This window comes from Stegostoma tigrinum, chromosome 32 (assembly GCF_030684315.1).
Source record: "Stegostoma tigrinum isolate sSteTig4 chromosome 32, sSteTig4.hap1, whole genome shotgun sequence".
NCBI lineage: Eukaryota > Metazoa > Chordata > Chondrichthyes > Orectolobiformes > Stegostomatidae > Stegostoma > Stegostoma tigrinum.
In genome coordinates, this window is record NC_081385.1 from 37,757,053 (window position 1) to 37,780,645 (window position 23,593).

General features: G+C 49.0%; 1 protein-coding gene and 1 long non-coding RNA gene across 5 annotated transcripts in view; one reads left to right on the forward strand and one right to left on the reverse strand.

The window, feature by feature from the left end:
* The window catches only part of nfrkb (nuclear factor related to kappaB binding protein), a 111,300-nt gene that overhangs the window by 30,599 nt on the left and 57,108 nt on the right, over window positions 1-23,593 (reverse strand). For 3 of the 4 annotated variants that reach the window (XM_048562386.2, XM_048562387.2, XM_048562384.2), the window contains exons 16-20: window positions 21,807-21,981; window positions 15,254-15,360; window positions 14,767-14,890; window positions 7,877-7,956; window positions 5,481-5,680 (exon numbers count right to left, since the gene is read on the reverse strand). In XM_048562386.2, coding sequence (XP_048418343.1) covers window positions 5,481-5,680; window positions 7,877-7,956; window positions 14,767-14,890; window positions 15,254-15,360; window positions 21,807-21,981 — 686 coding nt within the window. The remainder of the gene's footprint in view (window positions 1-5,480; window positions 5,681-7,876; window positions 7,957-14,766; window positions 14,891-15,253; window positions 15,361-21,806; window positions 21,982-23,593) is intronic. The other variant, XM_048562385.2, reaches the window with a different exon arrangement.
* LOC132206159 (uncharacterized) lies at window positions 7,922-22,800 on the forward strand. The gene is made up of 3 exons (XR_009442867.1): window positions 7,922-8,356; window positions 19,008-19,115; window positions 21,699-22,800. It is a non-coding gene; the product is annotated as an uncharacterized LOC132206159 (long non-coding RNA).

The following is a 23,593-nucleotide window of genomic DNA, read 5'->3' on the forward strand; positions in this document are numbered from 1 at the left end:
AGGAGGGGGAGAGAGGAGGGGGAGAGAGGAGGGGGTTGGGGGGGGAGAGAGGAGGGGGTTGGGGGGGGAGAGAGGAGGGGGAGAGAGGAGGGGAGAGAGGAGGGGGGGGTTGGAGGGGAGAGAGGAGGGGTTGGGGGGGAGAGAGGAGGGGGAGAGAGGAGGGGAGAGAGGAGGGGAGAGAGGAGGGGTTGGGGGGGAGAGAGGAGGGGGTTGGGGGGGGAGAGAGGAGGTGGTTGGGGGGGGAGAGAGGAGGGGTAGGGGGGGAGAGAGGAGGTGGTTGGGGGGGAGAGAGGAGGTGGTTGGGGGGGGAGAGAGGAGGGGGTTGGGGGGGGAGAGAGGAGGGGGTTGGGGGGGGAGAGAGGAGGGGGTTGGGGGGGGGAGAGAGGAGGGGGTTGGGGGGGGAGAGAGGAGGGGGAGAGAGGAGGGGTTGGGGGGGGAGAGAGGAGGGGGGAGAGAGGAGGGGGTTGGAGGGGGGGAGAGGAGGGGGTTGGGGGGGGAGAGAGGAGGGGGTTGGGGGGGAGAGAGGAGGGGGAGAGAGGAGGGGGTTGGGGGGGAGAGAGGAGGGGGAGAGAGGAGGGGGTTGGGGGGGAGAGAGGAGGGGGAGAGAGGAGGGGGTTGGGGGGGGAGAGAGGAGGGGGAGAGAGGAGGGGGGGGAGAGGAGGGGGTTGGAGGGGGGGAGAGGAGGGGGTTGGGGGGGGAGAGAGGGGGGGGAGAGAGGGGGGGGGAGAGAGGAGGGGGAGAGAGGAGGGGGTTGGGGGGGGGAGAGAGGAGGGGGAGAGAGGTGTGGGTTGGGGGGGGAGAGAGGTGTGGGTTGGGGGGGGAGAGAGGAGGGGGTTGGGGGGGGAGAGAGGAGGGGGTTGGGGGGGGAGAGAGGAGGGGTTGGGGGGGAGAGAGGAGGGGGCTGTGGGGGGAGAGAGGAGGGGGTTGTGGGGGGAGAGAGGAGGGGGAGAGAGGAGGGGGAGAGAGGAGGGGAATGGGGGGGAGAGAGGAGGGCATGGGGGGGGGGAGAGGAGGGGGTTGGGGGGGGGAGAGAGGAGGGGGAGAGAGGAGGGGGGGGGTTGGAGGGGGAGAGAGGAGGGGGGGGTTGGAGGGGGAGAGAGGAGGGGGAGAGAGGAGGGGATTGGGGGGGAGAGAGGGGGAGAGAGGAGGGGGTTGGGGGGGAGAGAGGGGAGAGAGGAGGGGGTTGGGGGGGGAGAGAGGAGGGGGTTGGGGGGGGAGAGAGGAGGGGGAGAGAGGAGGGGGAGAGAGGAGGGGGTTGGGGGGGGAGAGAGGAGGGGGAGAGAGAGGGGGTTGGGGGGGGAGAGAGGAGGGGGTTGGGGGGGGAGAGAGGAGGGGGTTGGGGGGGGAGAGAGGAGGGGGTTGGGGGGGGAGAGAGGAGGGGGTGGGGGGGGAGAGAGGGGGAGAGAGGAGGGGGTTGGGGGGGAGAGAGGAGGGGGTTGGGGGGGGAGAGAGGAGGGGGAGAGAGGAGGGGGAGAGAGGAGGGGGTTGGGGGGGGAGAGAGGAGGGGAGAGAGGAGGGGGTTGGGGGGGGAGAGAGGAGGGGTTGGGGGGGGAGAGAGGAGGGGGTGGGGGGGGAGAGAGGAGGGGGTGGGGGGGGGAGAGAGGAGGGGGTGGGGGGGGAGAGAGGAGGGGGAGAGAGGAGGGGTTGGGGGGGGAGAGAGGAGGGGTTGGGGGGGAGAGAGGAGGGGTGGGGGGGGAGAGAGGAGGGGGTGGGGGGGAAGAGAGGAGGGGGAAGAGAGGAGGGGGTGGGGGGGAAGAGAGGAGGGGGAGAGAGGAGGGGGTATGGAGGGGGAGAGAGGAGGGGGAGAGAGAGGGAGGGGGAGAGAGGAGGGGGAGAGAGGAGGGGGAGAGAGGAGGGGGAGAGAGGAGGGGGTTGGGGGGGAGAGGAGGGGGTTGGGGGGGAGAGAGGAGGGGGTTGGGGGGGAGAGAGGAGGGGGTTGGGTGGGGGCAGAGTGGAGGGGGTGGGGGGGCAGAGTGGAGGGGGTTGGGGGGGGAGAGAGGAGGGGGTTGGGGGGGGAGAGAGGAGGGGGTTGGGGGGGAGAGAGGAGGGGGTTGGGGGGGAGAGAGGAGGGGGTTGGGGGGGGAGAGAGGAGGGGGAGAGAGGAGGGGGAGAGAGGAGGGGAGAGGAGGAGGGGGTTGGAGGGGGAGAGAGGAGGGGGTTGGAGGGGAGAGAGGAGGGGGTTGCGGGGGAGAGAGGAGGGGGTTGGGGGGGGAGAGAGGAGGGGGTTGGGGGGGGAGAGAGGAGGGGGAGAGAGGAGGGGGAGAGAGGAGGGGGTTGGGGGGGGAGAGAGGAGGGGGTTGGGGGGGGAGGGCGGAGAGAGGAGGGGGTTGGGGGGGAAGAGAGGAGGGGGGAGAGAGGAGGGGGTTGGGGGGGGAGGGCGAGAGAGGAGGGGGTTGGCGGGGGGTAGAGAGGAGGGGGAGAGAGGAGGGGGTGGGGGGGGGAGAGAGGAGGGGGTTGGGGGGGGAGAGAGGAGGGGGTTGGGGGGGGAGAGAGGAGGGGGTTGGGGGGGAGAGAGGAGGGGGTTGGGGGGGGGAGAGAGGAGGGGGTTGGGGGGGAGAGAGGAGGGGGTTGGGGGGGGAGAGAGGAGGGGGTTGGGGGGGGGAGAGAGGAGGGGGTTGGGGGGGGGAGGAGAGGAGGGGGGTGGGGGGGGAGGAGAGAGGAGGGGGTTGGGGGGGGAGAGAGGAGGGGGTTGGGGGGGGGAGAGAGGAGGGGGTTGGGGGGGAGAGAGGGGGGGGAGAGAGGAGGGGGAGAGAGGAGGGGGAGAGAGGAGGGGAGAGAGGAGGGGGTTGGGGGGGGGAGAGAGGAGGGGGTTGGGGGGGGTGAGAGGAGGGGGTTGGGGGGGGAGAGAGGAGGGGGAGAGAGAGGAGGGGGAGAGAGGAGGGGGAGAGAGGAGGGGAATGGGTGGGGAGGATGAGAGGAGGGGTTGGGGGAGGAGAGAGGAGGGGGTTGGGGGGGGAGAGAGGAGGGGGTTGGGGGGGGGAGAGAGGAGGGGGTTGGGGGGGGAGAGAGGGGGGGGGAGAGAGGAGGGGGAGAGAGGAGGGGGAGAGAGGAGGGGGAGAGAGGAGGGGAGAGAGGAGGGGGAGAGAGGAGGGGGAAGAGGAGGGGGAGAGAGGAGGGGGTTGGGGGGGGGAGAGAGGAGGGGGTGGGGGGGGGAGAGAGGAGGGGGTTGGGGGGGGAGAGAGGAGGGGGTTGGGGGGGAGAGAGGAGGGGGTTGGGGGGGAGAGAGGAGGGGGAGAGAGGAGGGGATTGGGGGGGAGAGAGGAGGGGGGTGGGGGGGGAGAGAGGAGGGGGTTGGGGGGGGGAGAGAGGGGGGGTAGAGAGGAGGCGGTTGGGGGGGGAGAGAGGAGGGGGTGGGGGGGGAAGAGAGGAGGGGGTGGGGGGGAAGAGAGGAGGGGGGGGGGGGGAAGAGAGGAGGGGGTGGGGGGGGAAGAGAGGAGGGGGTTGGGGGGGAGAGAGGAGGGGGAGAGAGGAGGGGGAGAGAGGAGGGGGAGAGAGGATGGGGTGGGGGGGGGGAGAGGAGAGGATGGGGTGGGGGGGGGGAGAGAGGATGGGGTGGGGGGGGGAAGAGAGGAGGGGGAGAGAGGAGGGGGAGAGAGGAGGGGGAGAGAGGAGGGGGAGAGAGGAGGGGGAGAGAGGAGGGGGAGAGAGGTGGGGGAGAGAGGATGGGGTGGGGGGGGACGAGAGGAGGGGGTTGGGTGGGGACGAGAGGAGGGGGTTGGGGGGGGAGAGAGGAGGGGGAGAGAGGAGGGGAGAGAGGAGGGGGTTGGGGGGGAGAGAGAGCGAGGGGGTTGGGGGGGAGAGAGGAGGGGGTTGGGGGGGAGAGAGGAGGGGGTTGGGGGGGCAGAGAGGAGGGGGTTGCGGGGGGAGAGAGGGGGGGTAGAGAGGAGGCGGTTGGGGGGGGAGAGAGGAGGCGGTTGGGGGGGGAGAGAGGAGGGGGTTGGGGGGGAGAGAGGGGGGCGTTGGGGGGGTGAGAGAGGGGGGGGGAGAGAGGAGGGGGGGAGAGACGAGGGGGTTGGGGGGGGAGGGCGAGAGAGGAGGGGGTTGGGGGGGGAGAGGAGGGGGTTGGGGGGGGGAGAGAGGAGGGGGTTGGGGGGGGGAGGGCGAGAGAGGAGGGGGTTGGGGGGGGAAGAGAGGAGGGGGAGAGAGGAGGGGGTTGGGGGGGGAGGGCGAGAGAGGAGGGGGTTGGCGGGGGTAGAGAGGAGGGGGAGAGAGGAGGGGGGTGGGGGGGGAGGAGAGAGGAGGGGGTTGGGGGGGGAGAGAGGAGGGGGGTGGGGGGGGAGGAGAGAGGAGGGGGTTGGGGGGGGAGAGAGGAGGGGGTTGGGGGGGGAGAGAGGAGGGGGTTGGGGGGGGAGAGAGGAGGGGGTTGGGGGAGAGAGAGGAGGGGGAGAGAGGAGGGGGAGAGAGGAGGGGGTTGGGGGGGGAGAGAGGAGGGGGTTGGGGGAGAGAGAGGAGGGGGAGAGAGGAGGGGGAGAGAGGAGGGGGAGAGAGGAGGGGGTTGGGGGGGAGAGAGGAGGGGGTTGGGGGGGAGAGAGGAGGGGGTTGGGGGGGAGATTGGAGGGGGTTGGGGGGGAGATTGGAGGGGGTTGGGGGGGAGAGAGGAGGGGGTTGGGGGGGGAGAGGAGGGGGTTGGGGGCGGAGAGAGGAGGGGGTTGGGGGGGGCAGTGAGGAGGGTGTTGGGGGGGGAGAGAGGAGGGTGTTGGGGGGGGAGAGAGGAGGGGGTTGGGGGGGGAGAGAGGAGGGGGTTGGGGGGGGAGAGAGGAGGGGGTTGGGGGGGGAGAGAGGAGGGGGTTGGGGGGGGAGAGAGGAGGGGGTTGGGGGGGGAGAGAGGAGGAGGAGGAGGCAGCAGTGGTGGTGGTGGTGGTCACGGTGGTGGGGGGGAGAATGTTGGGTCGAGGTGGTGGTTTGGATATTGCACTGTATATATTCTAGAAGCATGTGCAATGTCCCTTCCCATCAAATGGTAAAATGAAATTCACAGTTGAAGACTTATTCGCCCAGATACCTCTTTCCCAGTCGCTGTTTGAGGAAATGATCATTGGCAGCGGATGTAGTACTGAGGTCTCTAGCCCAGAAACATTGTCTATGGTCTGTAGTGAATTAACAGAACTTGACTCTACTGTGAAATTCTCAGCCAACTGCTAATCATACTTACCTTGTCCGTGGAATCTGGCTGCTCTGCTGAGGAGAACATGTTCCAGCCAACCAGAGGCTAGCAATAGTTCACACCTTCAAAGGAAGTGGGGAGAAAACCCAGGAAAGAAAAGGTAATCAACTGAACTAAGACTTTGGAAACAAATAGCCAATTGAGAGGTTTTGAAACAGTCTGAAGCTCTTAGGTTATCTCACTGCTTTCATTTTCGCCAGCACAATGTCAGATATCCATTGCACTGTTCTAACATGACGAGCTGGTGCTTCAAGCAGATATTGAACAAGATGATAACAAGTCTTGTGTAAACTTAAATATACCAGGAATAACTGACCTTTGACCAGATTTAACCAGTTCTGGTGTACTAGTTGTTGGTACTTTGTTGCCATCGGTTGATATTGATGGTGATGTGGGAGTAACTGGTAATGTTGGAGTTACAGGGGTTACAGGTAAGCTGGAATCTGCCAACACCTGGGATGTCAGAGACTGCTCAGAGAATGGGAGCTTTGTTGCACTCTCCTTACCAGAAGTCTTCTAGAGAAAATAAACATGACATTAAAATCCATTCCCAGCATATGGAAAGGAAGTGACTGTCACTCTGCCTACTTTTGGTTGCTCAATCACCACCCAACGTCACTGATATATTCAGTCTCATTGAGACAGAATCTTGATCAGAGCAGATTTTAACTGATGCCCTTGTACAAAACTGCTTTGTGAAAAAATATTGTAATGTCCCAAGTGGGGTATAATTATTGGGGTAATTCAAAACTAGGCGGCAAAGAAAGTGGCAGCATCATGAGGTAAACGATACCGAATAAAAATGAAACATTTAATGGTTGAGCAAGAACAAGATATAGAGACCATGTGCCAAAAGGGCTCTTTGGGGATTGTATGATTATTTGATATTCCACAGCAATATGACCTAACTGACTGAGTGGTAAATCACAAGCCCCGGCAGGAGATTCTGGACTCAGAAGGTTGATTCATTCAAGTTAGGCAGAATTAGTCATGGAATCATTGAGCTGTACATCATGCAAACAGACCCTTCCATCCAACTCATCCGTGCCGACAGATATCCGAAAATAATCTAGTCACATTTGTCAGCGTTTGACCTATATTCCTCCAAACTCTTCCTATTCATATACCCATCCTTTCAAAAGCTGTACCTGTATCAGTCTCCAGGGCTTCCTCTAGCAGCTTGTACCTGACATGCACCATCGTCCGTGTGAAAATGTTGCCCCTTAGATCCCTCTTAAATCTTTCTCTTGCATCTTAAACAAAGGCCCTCTAGTTTTGGACACCCCCACCCTGGTGAAAAGACCTTGGCTATTCACAGTATTCATACCCCTCATGATTTTATAAACATCTATAAAAACACTCCTCAGCCTCTGGCGCTCCAAGGAAAATAGCCCCAGTGTATTCTGCCTCTTCCTATTACTCAAACTCTCCAACACCGCCAACATCCTTGTAAATTTTTTCTGAACTCTTTCAGGTCTTGCAATGTCCTTCTTAAAGCAGGGAGACCAGAATTGAATGCAGTATTCCAAAAGCGGCCTAACCAATGTCCTGTACATGCACAACATGACATCCCTACTCATATACTCAAAGCAATGACCAATAAAGGAAAGCACACCAAATACATTCTTCGCTGTCCTATCTACCTGCAACTCCAAATTCAAGGAACTATGAACCTATGCTTCAAGGTCTCTTTGTTCAGCAACATTCCCCAGGAGTCCTTTTAGATCACATCCATGCTCTGCCCTACTCAATCCCCTTCGTTACTTCACAAAAAACTCAATCAAGTCAGTGAGTCAAAGTGGTCACTGCAGGTTCTTCTCCTTCTGACTTGTAGTCTCTCTCATGACAAATCCATCGAATCGTCAAAACTCCACCTCCCTGATACCCCCTCTCCTGAATTTGTGTTCCCACTCAAGATCTAAATTGGATTCCAAGCAGGGCATAGAATCATGGAAGTTCAAGTTCCAATAATGCGAAAGTGCCGAGCTGGGCTGTTGAAATGTTGATTTGTTTTAAATGTTCCCAGTCACTGCTTCCCTGTCCAGAACTCCTATTGTGAATGAGGGCTCTGGAAATGCAGAGCAATAGGCAGAAAAAGCAGCTTTGACGGTCATTTAAAGAAAAACATTAATCGTAACAGCACCAGCTGACAAGTCCCAACTTTCCAGGGAGCACAGAGTTACGGTAAGGGGGAGGAAGTTTGAGAGGATGTGAGGAAAATATTTCTTAAACTCAGAGGAAATCTGGAACTCACTGCTTGTAAGGGTGATAGAGGCAGGAACCTTCTTGGCATTGAAGTATTTAGATGCACACTTGTGATGCCAAGGCAAACAAGATAATGGGATAAATGCTGGGAAATGGGATTAGATTGGTAAGTGGCTGCTTTTGATCAACACGGTCATGATGTGTCAAAAAGCCCTTGTCTGTGCTTTTGATCTCTATGACTCCAAGGTCATTAGACTTCTTACTTGCAGCTAATGCATGCACTGGCCAGGATATTGCTGTGACCAAGTAGCAAGTGATCAGTGCAGAGCAGCTCTCTCTCTCGGGAGCTCTCTCTCTCACAGCTCAAGGGAAGCAAGTAAAGCTGCTTTTGGAGGTCACAAATCATATGACAAACCAAGTGCAGCGGTTCTATCTCTTTGAGCTCTGGCCAAAAGGGAGTGGGTTGGAATCAGGAACTTACTCAGCTTTCAAGTAAATAATACTCACAATCTTGGTTGTCAGCTTCGGTTTCTGTTGCAACGCCTTCTTTGCTTTAGCTGCTGCAGCCTGGGCCTGATGAATCCGTTCTGTAAAAATTCAGACCAAGAATGAGTCAGACTTCAATGACTGTTACCCAGTGACACTGCAATAATGTCAATTATCCTGCAGTTGAACTGCTTCAGGATACAGGATGAATGTGCAGCTTACAATGATGGTCACCAATATTTGTTTAGGAATGCTAGCTCAAGCAGGTCACAGTCGACAACCATTCTCAATCAGCAGACAACTGGCGTGGCACTCAGTCAATCTCCCAGGAGAGTCAATGCCTTGAAGAAAGGAGCAGCCTGTGTAAGAAGCTGAGGTCCTTCTGTTGCTGTACACTTTTTGGAACTGTTGCATACTTAGTCTACACTGCTTCGCTCTAGCCCTGCTGCCAAGGTGCATCACTCGACACGTGTGTTAAAATTCCATCTGCCATTGTTATAGGTAAGTAGTACCATTCATGGTGCTTATCACAGTGGAAGCTTGAAATCATTGACAAATTTTGAACCTTTACTGTTCTCCAATATCCAAATTATTTATTAAGAAAAAGGTTACAGAAGAACTGGTGAAGGTGCAGAGAGGATTTAATTGATAACATCAGAAAAGTAAGAGTATGGATATCAGGAAAGGATTAACTTCTTTGCTTCTGAGAAAAGGCAGTTGAGCAGTGACCTAGCAGAAAATTTACAATTATGAAAAGTTTTTGAGTGGTTATGGAATGAACGGTTCCGCTTATGGAAAGAAGCATAACATGACGCCATCAACATAAGACAGACATCAAGAAATCCAACAGAGAATTCAGCTGAAAATTCTTTACCCAAAGACTATGAAACTGGTTATGACATCAACTGGTTTCAGTGAATAGAGTGATGAAAGGTATTTAATGTATATTTTCCAAAAAAAATTGTGAATTTGTGACCTTATCCGAGAGCAAGCGACTTGTCAGACAGTAAGTCATTACAAATTTCGCGGAGTGTTAATGGAAGAATGTCTATTTATACTGTGGAGAGTTTACAACAAGGAGTATAAACACGAAAAGGTGTTAGCTTGTTCTTAGTCTAGAACGATCAAGAATTGGATCTAGTTTAAAAAACCCAGAAATTGAAAGCTTTCAGGGAGTATTGGAGAAGACCATAGGAGGGGTGTCCAAACTAAATTATGTCTCCTTCCTCTTATACATCAAAGTTGATCTTTCCCTGCACATTATATCTAGGTGTAAGACTATATTCTACACTCCGGTTTATTACTGATGTATTAACGTATGATTTGACCGGATAGCACACAAAACAATAGTTTTCACTGTATTTCTGTACATGTGACAATAATAAATCGGATCAAATATAAAGGTATATAGGATAGTTCACAGGAACTCAGTTTCTTTAGGATAAAAAATTAGTTTGTGAAACTTACAAACCAGGAATGTTTGGTGAGAAATGTGTTTTTTCGTTAAAAAAAAACTGTTGTCTTGTGTGCTTGTGTTTTAGTGAATTACCACCACTTAAAATAAAAACAAGTATGATGTATCAAGTCAGATTTCAAATTGGGATCTGATTTGTCCAAGACCAATATCAGCTGGGATCATAACAATGCAGATTAATTTAAGGAGAAGCTAGACAAGCATTTGATAAAGAAGGGAATAGAGGGTTATGATAGAAGCTATAAATGAAGATTGGAAGAGGCTTGAGTGGAGTATAAATACTGGCATGGACTGGTTGGGCTGAATGGCCTGTTTCTTTGTGCATTCATCTGATGTAATAGAAGTAACCAAAAGACTACATTGAGTATGAGGCCTGAGATTGTCCTGCCTGACGTTTCAAATTTAATTTGGAGCATTTTTAGTCACGCGTTACATCAATACACCATAAGGATGGTTAACTGGAGATGGGTTCAACAGTCTGGTAACCAAGGAGCGTCAACAATGAGGGGTTCTGGGGATGCCAAACGTAATGGTACCATTTAGCATACCAACTATTAAATCACTCACACACCAACTTAGTCACAGAATCCCTGCAATGTGGAGGCAGGTCATTTGGCCCATTGAATCCACACCAACCCTCCAAAGAGCATCCCACGAAGGCCCACCCCCTAAACCCATAAGCCAGCATTTCCCCGTGGCTGGTCCACCTAGCCTGCACATCCCAGGACAACATAGGTAATATAGCATGCCCTATCCACCTAATTTACACATCCTTGGACTATTGAAGGAAACCAGAGCACCAGAGGAAACTAAAGCAGACAAGGGAAGAATGTGAAAACTCTATACAGACAGTTGCACGAGCGTGGAATCACATCAAGGTCCTTGGCACTGTGAGGCAGCAGTGCCACCCCAAGGTGATGCAAACACTGAAACGTGGAGATAAAAACAGAAAATGCTGGAAATACTTAGAAGGTATCTGTTGAGTTAAAAGGTTGTTGATCTGAAACATTAACTGTATTTCGGGCCCGTTTGTAGTTTTTTCTGCTTTTATATTTTTGCAGGTTCATGAAGAGCTGTATAAATCCTATAGTTTCAGGATAAAAATTGCCCCAGCAACGATAGTTAAACAAGCAAGTCATGTGACTATCTGAAAGCACACGGCTCAGGTAGACCTACCAGCCCTCTGATGAAGGGTCTAGGCCTGAAACATCAGCTTTTGCGCTCCTGAAATGCTGCTTGGCCTGCTGTGTTCATCCAGCTTCATACTTTGTTATCTCGGATTCTCCAGCATCTGCAGTCCCCCTTATCTCTCCTCTATTAGTAGTCGGTTTCCTCCCCACACACCTTTCCGTACATACCAAAAAAGCCAGTTCCCACAAATCTTGTTCCCTTTAGAGTGAAGGTGGTTCTGACAAACAAACTAATATGGCATACCATGCCCCAGTCTAACGGATTTGCTCATTATTCTTGTATTTCTAAGAGACACCCTCTCATCATTTCAGACAATCAGCTGAAAACGCATACCTCCATTTAAGATAAAAGCATCAAGCAGATATAATCTGCAGATCAAACATTATAGCAGAAATGTATTACAATCCAAATACAGACTGGTTTACAAAAGAGTTAAACAGAAGGGTCTGTGAACTTTGAATGGTTCAATTTTTACTGTATTTTCAATTCAAAAAGCTGACAAAAGTATCTCTGAAAGAGACTAGCCACCCAATTCCCATTGCCTTCTGAGCTCTTACCTAGGGAGCCCTACCTTGCCTGACCGGATACAAGTTTGTCACTTTCAACCATAGGCTAGTCAATATGGAACAGGAAACTTCCATCACATCATCACATGTGAAAGCAGTATGACATGAAGCCAAACACCAAAATCAACTGTACCGGACAACTGTCCTTAATAAAAAATGGACAAAATTTGTCATAGAAGCTTAGCATGTCTGGCAGCATCTATACAGAAAGAAACAGATTTAACATTTCCAGACTAAAATTAGTCTTCTTCTGAACTGTCTTTACCCCCTTTTCCTATCAGCATCCTAAAAATATCAACCCCCATGAAATCCTGCTCCAATCCTCAGTCAGGCTCAAAAAAGGGTCACTCAATCTACATTTGGTTTCTCCAAAGCAAAGGAGATCACATTGTGATCATCGAATGCAAGAGACTAGATATAAGGAAGTATATGTAAATCACCATTTCACGTGGAAGGAAAGTCCAGGATTTTGGGAAGAGGCGGCAAATTACACCTTGTATTTCTGTGGGCTTTTAGGGTTCCTCTACTGCAACCGAGGCCAGAGTCAAGCGGTTGCTTTCAGAGCGTGGTGTCAGATGTGTGATCTATACTGGAGCGTGTTTAGAGCAATTAACTTCTTGATGCTAGGTATGTTTGCTTTGGAGAGGATGCTGTAAATTGGACTGTTTTCTTACAATGGGATTTGATGGATTTTGTGAAGTTCTGCTGGTGGTACCTCTCCAGTGCTTTGAGATGCCTCCTGCAGGCTGCTCAAGACTCTGAAGCACATACAAGTGGTCACTGAGACCAGTAGATCATCCCATTAGTCTCAAATATGAGATCCAGGCCTCAAATACTCCGAATCTCAGTCAGCTGAAGGTTCAGCTGGCACAGTTGAGGTGATAAGAGTTTGATGTCCATTGAGAAGAGGCTCCCTAGATTGAGAAAACAACCTACATTTCCAGAACATCGCTGTTGATCTTAATTGGAGATGGGGTTGTGCTATGGGAGCTGATTGGAAGACCTTAGATTTGGAAGGCCCATTTTCTCATCTGCTTTGCGTCTTTACTTGCTCCATTAACAGATCCTACTGACATTCACCATCAGCACTTTTCATTTTATATTCTCGCTTGCCTTCCAACCTGCCATAAACCTTCCTGTTTGTTCTTTTCTCCTCTCCCCCATATTTCAAGCCCTGCTGAAAAACTTTAAGTATTCTCGCTTGTGACCAAGGCTCATTCACCTGAAATATTAACTCTGTTTCCTCTGTTCACAGATGCTACCACATCTGCTGAACATTCCAAGCATTTCCTGTTTGTGTAAGAATTTGCATCCATCTAGCACAATTAACACAGATTTTGATACTCTTCCAATGCAGCTTCACGAGAAATGCAGAGATCAGCAACCACTTGCTTTTGTGGATCACATAAGCACATTGGCCATAATGAGCAGGTCAGGTCTCCATTGGAGAAAAACAGCTCTGTAAGCTTCACAGTTCCAATGATCCTTCATGATCACATACATGATACCATTCAATCCGTCAGCTCCACCTCAGTTTTGACCAGAAGGAAGAGATTGAGCAAGTCTGCACCTTAATCCCTGTTGTTGTTATTTTATCCTCGGGTCCTCCTGACTCATACTATCCCTGCTGCTGTGAAAGGTTTGTATCTCTGCATGCAATCAGATAGTAAATGTTGAGTCATAGGGTTATACAGCACAGAAATAGACCCTTTGGTCCAACTTGTCTATGCCAACCAGATATCCCAAATAAATCTCGACCACCCCCTTGCCAGCATTTGGCCCATATCCCTCTAAACCCTTTGTATTCATATACCTATCCAGAATCCTTTTAAATGTTGCAACTGTACCAGTCTCCACCACTTCCTCTGGCAGCTCAGTCCATACACGCGCCACCCTTTGTGTGAAAACGTTGCCTTTTAGGTCCCTTTTAAATCTTCCCTTTCTGACCTTAAACCTAGGCCCTCATGAACAGACAGAAAACCAGCTTGCAAGGCTCATGGATTGCCTAATTCTTGGCTGTATCAAATTCTCCTTCGCCAGTGTCAAGGAAACTAAACTGAGGTAGTTCATTAACTTGGGTAGAGGATTTGCCGACTAAGATAGTCAGGTTAAAAGGGATATTATTAGGAAGGCATGATATAAGGAGTCTGCAGAAGGATACAGGCAGGTTAAATGTGTTGGCTGAAACTTGGCTGATGGAATACAATGCAGGAAAGAGTGATGTTATGCACTTTGGCAGCAAGAATATAGGAACTAAATATTATTTAAATGAAGAAAAACTGCAGAAAGTTGCAGGACTAAAGGATTTGAGAGTCCACACTCATAAATTACAAAAAGCAAACACGCAATTTCAGCAGCCTAGAGACAATAAGGTGAAATAAGATGCTGGAAGCCAGAGTCTATTGGTATGAGGCTGGAAAAGCACAGGTCAGTCAGCATCTGAGGAGCAGGAAAGTCAATATTTCAAGCTGAAACCCTTTGTCAGTCCTGTGGGAGAACACAAGCGAGAGAGCGAGCAACCAAGACAGCAAGTGAGAGTGACAGCAGGCAAGCGAGAGAGTGAGATAGAGACAGCATGAGAGAGACAGTAAGTGAGAGAGAGTGTGTGCGCGATCAAGAGAGGGCGCAAGAGAGCGACAGAAAGCAAGCAAGAGAGCAACAGAAGCCCAGTGAGAAAGCGAGGGCGAGAGGGCAAGAGACAGTGTGAGAGAGCTAGAGAGATACAGCAAGCAAGAGAGAGAGTAAAAGAGAGCGAGGACAGCGCAAAAAACAGCAAGTGACAGAGCAAGACAGTGAGCAACAGAGGACAAGCGAGAAAGAGAATGAGAGAGCAAGAGACAGATTGAGGGGAACAGCGCACGAGAAAGAATGAGAGATAGCGAGAGAGAGCGAGAGAATGAGGGAAAGAGAGAAAGAGCAAGAACAAGAGACAGCAAGACAGTGAGCAAGTAAGAGAGAGATCGAGAGCGAGTGAGAACGAGACAGCAAGAGGAACAGTGAGAAAAAGAACAAGTGAGAAAGAGAACGAGCGAGCCAGAGCGAGAGAGTGAGCAAGCAAGAGCAAGTGAGAAATACCGCAAGCAAGCTAGAGAACGAGAGAACATGCAAGCGACAAAGCAAGAAAGGCAGTGAGAGTAAGAGAGACAGCGAGTGAGATAGAGAGTGAGTGAGAGAGATAGACAGCAAGCGAGAGAGCAAGACAGCAAGCGAGAGAGCAAGACAGCGTGAGTGAGACAGCCAGCAAGGGAGACAGCAGGAGACACAAACTGCAAGCAAGCAAGCGACTGGGAGCGAGAGACAGGGCAAGTAAGGGAGAGCATGCAAGCATAAGACAGACCTGGAGAGCTTGAGTAAGTGAGTGCGAAGCAAGACAGCACCTGCAACATCAAGCATGTGAGCGCGAGGGAGACTGTGAGTCAACAGGAAAGAGAGCTAGTGAGAGAAGAGCAAGCAACAGTGTGTGTGTGAGAGAGAGAGAGAGAGAGATAGAGAGAGAGAGGGAGAGAGGGAGAGAGAGGGGCAGAGAGAGGGAGCAAGTGAGCGAGAGAGAGAGAAAGAGACACAGCAACAGCGAAGGAGAGAGCGCACACACACTACCATGCAATAACAGACAGAGGGAAGAGAAAAGACACATTATGAAGCAGCATCAGGACAAAGAATGTGATTAAAAACAGACTCACCAAACTCCTCCTCAGTCCGGTTCCGATGCAAATAGATCCACAACTTGCGCCCAATATCATACTTCACACATGGATCTTTCTCATAGTGTAGTCTGTCCAGAGCCCCACTCACAACAGTGTTAATCTGCAAAAGGTCAAAGGCATATGCGGAGGATTTGTGGGTGTCAAAGGTGAGCGGACTGCAAAATCAGTGTTGGATTCCAAGGAGGGTCGGTTTCTTTCAGTGAGGCAATGTAATCTGAACAGTTACAGCTCCCCATGGTATTTCACAGGCTGTTTAATACACACACTATCCACTACATACAATATGCACGCCTTAAAGATCTGTATAATGCACAGCCCCTCCTGGATGACTCTTCACAAACTACATAATTACAATTCCCTTCCACATGTATACAATTACAGCCTTCTCAAGTACTTTAACATTTCAAACATTCAGTGAAACTAAGAACAAATTTCTTTTTCACACTTGTGACAGTCCCTTTACCTGAGCACTGGTGACCTCAGGAGCAAGAAACTGGGAGTCTTTCAGCAGCTCACAGATCTCTGCACGTGTCCCTTCTCCATTTGGAAGACGAGCAGCTGCATCTCGTACTGTGAGAGAGGAATGACTGTGTCACTCAAAATACTTAAACTGTCAAGTCATTTAAAGAGCTTCTCAGAAATGGAAGAGGGAATGAGATGAATAATGCTGATTTTGGAGGAGAGAAACACCATCCCCTATATAATGATACGAAACTGTATCAGCTCCTTTCCACACAACCCATGCCATTTTTAAGCAAAAGCAGAGATACTGGGTCTGCAGTGGACACAACACTAGAAACTTAAACCTATTAAAGACAAGCGGGTGATTCAGAATCTCAGGATATGTGAGAGGTACAGACTCCATATCATAACTGGTTGAAAAAAATTCTAATGTACATACTATCAGAGGTGATGACAGAGCTACGTCCCACTTCACACATGGTCAGATCTGCAACTTTCTCTGTATAAGTTCCTTCAAACACCCTGAATGTGGACATTTTCAAATCAACCTGTTCAGAAACATGATTACCTGTAGAGCAGGTTGGATTTGAATGCAGGCCTCCTGGCTCAGAGATAGGATAACGTGCACTGCATCACAGGAGGCCTGCTGATGAAGGCAAGTATAGATATTGCCTAATCAACCTGATCAGCAACGTTGCTGCAAACCTCTGGTGCAGTTGTAATTTGAACCCAGGACAGAGAAACTACCAGTGTGCCACAAGAACTCTTAACACCCTAAATGCATTATTAAGAGCAAAAGGATTTCCAGGTTAAGAGTGGGGCTGATGAGAAATCAAAGGGGTAACCTGCGCATGGGGCCAGAGGATATGGGTGAGGCCATGGAGTTATAGAGCTATACAGCATGGAAACAGACCGTTCGGTCCAACTCATCCATGCCGATCAGATATCCTATGTTAATCTAGTCCTATTTGCAAACATTTGGTCCATATTCCTCCAAACCCTTCCTATTCATGTTCCAATCCAGTTGCACTTTCAATGTTATAATTGTACAAACCTCCACCACTTTCTCTGGCAGCTCATTCCATGCATGCACCACCATCTGTGTGAAAAAACTGAAACAAACCCAACCTATTCAGCACCTACATGTAGCTTAAACCCTCCAACCCTGGAAACATCCTTGTAAATCTTCTTAAAACAATATTTCTCATCTGTATTCATAAAAGAAAGACATTGTAGTTGGGGATTTAAATTGGGATGGTGAGGTTCGAGAACATGTTAAAATCAATGAAGAGGACACAGTAGAAGTATTAACGAACACAAAGTTGCAAAAAATCCCCAAGGCTTGACTGGATGTATCCCAGACTGCTACAGGAGGGCAAAAGAGGGCATTGCTGGGGCACTGGCAGAGATATTTAATACTTCACTGGCCAGCTTTGAAGTGTTAGATAACTGGAGGATAGCTAATGTAGTTTCTTTCTGTGACAAAGGATGCTGTAGGTTGCAGAGTGACATAGAAAAGCTGCAGAGCTGGGCTGAGAGGTGGCAAATGGAGTTTAATGCAGACAAGTGTGAGGTGATGCACTTTGGTAGGAGTAACCAGAAGGCAAAGTACAGGGCTAATGGTAAGATGCTTAGTAGTGTAGATGAGCAGAGAGATCTCGGTGTCCATGTACATAGATCCTTGAAAGTTGCCACCCAAGGTGACAGGGTTGTTAAGAAGGCATACAGTGTTTTAGCTTTTATTAATAGAGGAATCGAGTTCCGGAACCAAGAGGTTATGGTGAAGCTGTACAAAACTCTGGTGTAGCCGCACTTGGAGTATTGTGTACAGTTCTGGTCACCGCATTATGAGGAGGATGTGGAAGCTTTGGAAAGGGTGCAGAGGAGATTTACTAGGATGTTGCCTGGTACGGAGGGAAGGTCTTATGAGGAAAGGCTGAGGGACTTGAGGCTGTTTTCGTTAGAGAGAAGAAGGTTGAGAGGTGACTTAATTGAAACATACAAAATAATCAGAGGGTTAGATAGGGTGGATAGGGAGAGCCTTTTTCCGAGGATGGTGACGGCGAGCACGAGGGGGCATAGCTTTAAATTGAGGGGTGAAAGATATAGGACAGTTGTCAGAGGTATTTTCTTTACTCAGAGAGTAGTAAGGGAATGCAACGCTTTGCCTGCAACGATAGTAGATTCGCCAACTTTAGGTACATTTAAGTCGTCATTGGATAAGCATATGGAACATGGAATAGTGTAGGTTAGATGGGCTTGAGATCGGTATGACAGGTCGGCACAACATCGAGGGCCGAAGGGCCTGTACTGTGCTGTAATGTTCTATGTAAGCAGGGCAGGAAGAATAGGCCAAGTAATTACAGACCAATTAGTGTGACATCACTGGTAGGGAAATTAATGGATAAAATTCTGAGGGACAGGATCAATTAATACTTGGAAAGGCAAGGATTGATCAGGGATGGTCACCAGGAATTTCTTGAAGGCTAATCCTGTCTGACTAATGTAACTGAGTTTTTTTTTAAAAAGTGCCTAAATATATTGATGAGGGGAGTGCAGTTGATGTGGTCTACTGGGACTTCTGTAAGACCTTTGACAAGATCCCACATGGGGGGCTGGGCCGAAAGATGAAAATCAATGGGATCCGAGGCAAGACGATAAACTGGTTCAAAAATTGGCTTACAAATAGGAAGCTAAGGATGATGGTGGAGGATTGAGAGTCATACAGCAAAGAAACAGAGCCATTGGTCCAACCAGTCCATGCCGATCATAATCCCACACTAAACTTGTCCTACCTGCCTGTACTTGGTCCATATCATAGAACATAGAACATAGAACATAGAACAGTACAGCACAGAACAGGCCCTTCAGCCCACAATGTTGTGCCGACCATTGATCCTCATGTATGCACCCTCAAATTTCTGTGACCATATACATGTCCAGCAGTCTCTTAAATGACCCCAATGACCTTGCTTCCACAACTGCTGCTGGCAACGCATTCCATGCTCTCACCACTCTCTGCGTAAAGAACCTGCCTCTGACATCCCCTCTATACTTTCCACCAACCAGCTTAAAACTATGACCCCTCGTGCTAGCCATTTCTGCCCTGGGAAATAGTCTCTGGCTATCAACTCTATCTATGCCTCTCATTATCTTGTATACCTCAATTAGGTCCCCTCTCCTCCTCCTTTTCTCCAATGAAAAGAGACCGAGCTCAGTCAACCTCTCTTCATAAGATAAGCCCTCCAGTCCAGGCAGCATCCTGGTAAACCTCCTCTGAACCCTCTCCAAAGCATCCACATCTTTCCTATAATAGGGCGCCCAGAACTGGACGCAGTATTCCAAGTAAATATCCCTCCAAACTTTTTTTTTCAAGTACATATTTAAACGTCTTTTTAAATGTTCTAACTATATTCACATCCACCACTTCCTCTGGAAGTTCACTTCACACATGAACCACTCTCTGTGTAAAAAAAAAATGCCTCTCGTGTTTTTTGGAAATCTTTCTCCTTCAACGTTAGTCTTAAACTAGTCTTGAAATTTCCCACCCTCGGGAAAAGACGCCTGCCATTCACCTTATTATACCCCTCATCATTTGACAAGCCTCTGCAAGGTCATCCCTCAACTTCCTATGTGCCAGTGAAAGGAGTTCGAGCCTATCCAGTCTCTCCTTATAACTCAAACCCTCCATTCCCAGCAAAATCTTGGGAAATCTAACCTGAACCTTCTCCAGCTTAATAATATCCTTCCTATAGCAGGGAGACCAGAACTGGACACAGTATTCCAGAAGAGGCCACACCAACATCCTGTACAACCTCAACACGCTGTTCCAACTCCGATACTCAAAGGTCTGAGCAACGAAGGTAAGCAAGCTGAACACCTTCTTAACCACCTTATCTGTATGCGATGTATACTGAACACCTAGGTCTCTCTGTTGTACAATATGGCCCGAGGCCCCTACTATTAATTGTATAAGTGTTGTCTTTGTTTGTTTTACCAACATGCAATACCTCACGTTTATCCAGATTAAACTCCATTTGCCACTCTTCAGCCCATTGACCCAATAATCAAGATCTCTTTGTAATCTTAAATAATCTTCTTCATTGTCCACTATACAACCAATCTTGGTGTCATCCGTGAATTTACTGACCGTGCTCTCTATATTCTCATCTAAGTCATTTATACAAATAACAAACTAAACCGATCCCTGTGAAACTGCGCTGGTCACAGAATTCCAGTCCAAGAAGACAGCCCTCCACCATTGCTCTCAGTCTCCTGTCGTTAAGACAATTTTGCATCCGATAGGTAAACTCACCCTGAATCCCATGTGATCTAACTTTACTAATTACTCGACCATGCGGAATCTTGTGAAGGGCTTTATTAAAGTCCAAGTAAACAATGTCTTCCACTCTACCCTCAATCTCCGTGGTTACTTCCTCAAAAGATTTTTTAAATTCATTAACGGGATGAGGGTGTCCCTGGATAGATAGCATTTATTGCCTGTCCCTAATTGCCCAGAGGGCACATGAGAGTCAACCATGTTGCTGTGGGTCTGGAGTCACATGTAGGCCAGACCAGGTAAGGATGGCAGTTTCCTTCCCTAAAGGGCATGAGTGAACCAAATGGGTTTTTCTGACAATCGACAATGGATTCACACTCATCATTAGACCCTTAATTCCAGATATTTATTGAATTGAAATTCCACCATCTGCCATGGCGGGATTTGAACCCGGGTCCCCAGAACATTACCCGGGTCTCTGGATGAACGGTCCTGCAATATTATCACACGGCCTTCACCTCCCCTCAGGGAGTGTTTTTCTGATTGGAAACTTGTGACCAGCAGTGTACTACAGGGATCGGTGCTGGGACCTTTGACATTTATGTTTGCTAATGATCTGGACGTGAACATAGAAGGTACAATCTGTAAGTCTGCAGACGATATGAAAATTGGTAGTGTTGTTGACAGTGAAGAGGACGGTGTCAGGCTAGTCTAATATTAATCAGCTGGTAAATTGGGAAAGCAACGGCCGATGGAATTTGAGATAACAAGGTGTAGAGCTGGATGAACACAGCTGGCCAAGCAGCATCAGAGGAGTAGGAAGGCTGACGTTTCAGGCCTAGACCCTTCTTCAGAAAAAGGGACTTCTGAAGAAGTGTCTAGGCCCGAAATGTCAGCCTTCCTGCTCCTCTGATGCTGCTTGACCTGCTGTGTTCATCCAGCTCTACAGCTTGTTATCTCAGATTCTCCAGCATCTGCAGTTCCTGCTATCTCTCAAGCAGCATCAGAGTTTTTCTGAAGAAGAGTCCAGACCCGAAACGTCAGCGTTCCTGCTCCTCTGATGCTGCTTGACGTGCTGTGTTCATCCAGGTCTATATCTCGTTATCTCAGATTCTCCAGCATCCGCAGTTTTCCACTGTCGGCCGATGGAATTTAATTCTCATTAGTCTGAAGTGGTGAGTTCTGGGATGTCTAATAAAGGCAAGGATTTACGCGATGGATGGTCAATCCTTAGGGAGTACTGAGGAACAAAAGAACCTTGGCCTACAAATCCATAATTCCCTGAAGGAGTCAGCACAGGTGGACATAGTGGTGAAGGAGAAATTCAGGAAGTTTACCTTCAATAGCCAGGGTGTAGAATATAGGAGCAGGGAAATCATGTTGCAACTTTATAAAGCATTGGTTAGAACACTGTGCAGTTCTGGTTGCACACTATTGGAGAGATGTGATTGCACAGGACAGGATGCAGTGGAAATTCACCAGGATGTTGCCTAGAACTGAGGGGAGACTAGGAGCATAGGAGGGGGATGTGACTGATGTTTACAAAATTATTAGAAGCATAGACAGAATGGATCGTAAGAATCTTTTCCCCATGAACTTTAAAGTGAGGAGTAAGAGGTTTCGAGGGGGTTGGAAGAAAAATGTTTTCACTCAGAAAATTGTAGAAATATAAAACATGCTGCCTGAGAGGGTGCTTGCTTGTTGCCATAGATATGGTGGGCTGAAGGGCCTGCTTCTATGCTGTATGGCTCTATCCTGGCAAACGCGTTCCACTGCAGGAACATGTCCTTCCACAACACCATCCACCCTTCCAAGGGGCTCCCTTGTCGCTCAGCCTGTTCCCTGGCACGAAGTAGAGCCTTCAGAGTTGAGAAAATCCAAGAAAAGATATTCAATAATGAGGGGCCTCAACCAAACAATTTCCTGGCCTCGTCATCAATGCTGTCTCTCACACACATGCTGCACATAAACACAAAAGTGTAGAGTGGGAAATTTTCAGAAGACTGAAGTCAATATTCATCCACATGGCAGCTAGGGGTGGGGGCGAAACGAGGGGTGAAGCTGATGGAGGAGTGGGGGGAGAAAGGGTGGCGGCATTCTGCTTGTGACTCTGTTAACTTTGTGTAGGCTTTTTGTCTTTTAATCCATTTCTGAACTTTCTTTCTAGGTGATTCTGGAAGATTACCAAAATTAACATGGAAGGTGCATGTATACAAAACACAGTCCAAATGACTTCTCTAATCCCACATTTTGAAATCTAGTGTCAGAATCTCACCTAGTGATAGAATGGTGACATAGGCCGGTCTATCAGATCTCAGCAGAGAGTGTTCGCGTGCCTTGTTGAGAGAAGGATCCTTGTCAAATACTCCCTTCACGGGGCCCACAACAGAGTCAAAGCCATGCATGCGGAAGGTGAAGGCTTTGTGAGGCTGACTGTATCGTTGACGCTCCTGTGGAAAAGACACAAACTATCAACTCAATGTCCAATAACCCAGGATGAACTGAGCTTTGAAATCCTACTCTGGGTTTACAGAAATAATGAAACACAAGAATGTCCGTCACATGGAAGCCGAATAGGGATTGTAGTTTCAAACAGAGGTCATCAGAACTGGTTTTCCAGCAAATACCACAAGTACAATGGGATATAATGTTTGACAATTGGTCAATTTTTTGAAATTTAACTGGTAGGGTAGATAAAAGAAACCAGAATATTTAGTATATTTGGATTTCCAAAAGCGATTTGATATGGTGCCATTGAAAAGCTTAGCACACCACATGAAGTTGGGATGATATATTAGCATGGATAAAAGATTAGATTATGAATAGGAAGCAGAGGCATTTTCGGTGTCAGGCTACAACTAATACAATATCACAAGGATAAGTGCAAGGGCCTCAGATATTTCCACATTATTACTTAGATAAAGAGACATACAGAAATGTAATATCAGCAAATGTATACAAAGTTTGTTGGGAATGCAAATTGTTGAGAGGACACAAAGAAGCTGAAAAGAGATATGAACAAGTTAAATGAGTGGGCAACAGGTGGCAGATGGAGTATATTGTAGGAAGTGTGAGGTTATTCACTTTGACAAGTTTGAAGTGGAGAATATTTTCCAAAGGGTATGAAACATGTAAATATTGTTGTTCAGACACTTGGATGTACGCCTGCCAGGAAGCGACTGTCTGCATTCAGGTACAGCAATTCGGAAGGCAAATGGCATGCTGATATTTATTCCAAGAGGACTGAAATACAGAAATAAAAATACAACTCTAACAGGTCATGGTGTTTTCTGCACCTGGAATATTATGTGTAATTGTAATCTCCACACTTAAGGCATCGGAGGCAGGACAACAAGGTTTCATGAGATTGGTCTCTGGGGTGAGAAGGTTGCCCTATGATAAGAAGCTGAATAAACTGAGTCTAAATTCTCTTAAGTTTGGAAAATGAAAGGTAGTCTCATTGAAATGTACAAAATTCTGAAGGGGCTCGACAAAGTTGACACTGAGAAGTTATTTCATAGAATCATACAGCACAGAACAGGCCCATAAGCGTTGTGGTGACTATCACTAAAATGCTCTCTTTCTGCCACCACAAACACTTGTCTAGCTTCACTCCTCAGAATTAAGTCCAGCACTGCACGTCCCTCATTGAACCTTCTACCTGTTGATATAAAAAGCTCTCCTGAAGACATTTCAGGAAATGCTCCCTTTAATCCTGCACACTATGACTTTTCCAATAAATGCTGAAGTTGAAATCCCAAAATAATTACCCTATAATTGATTGTACACACCAGTGAATTGTCAACATATCTGCTCTGCAATTGCTCAGTGACTGTTTGTGGGTTATAATACACTCCCAGCATTGTAACTGCCTCCTTTTTATTCCCAAGCTCTACTCTTAAAGCCTCAATTGAACACCCTTCCAAGGTGTCATTCTTCCTTAGTGCAGTAACTGACTCGGTAATTAAAATGCAACCACCTCTATTACATCTTTCCCTGCCCTGCCTGAAGATCCTACACACTGAAAAGCTGAATTTCTAGTCCTGTTCCTTCCTCAACCAC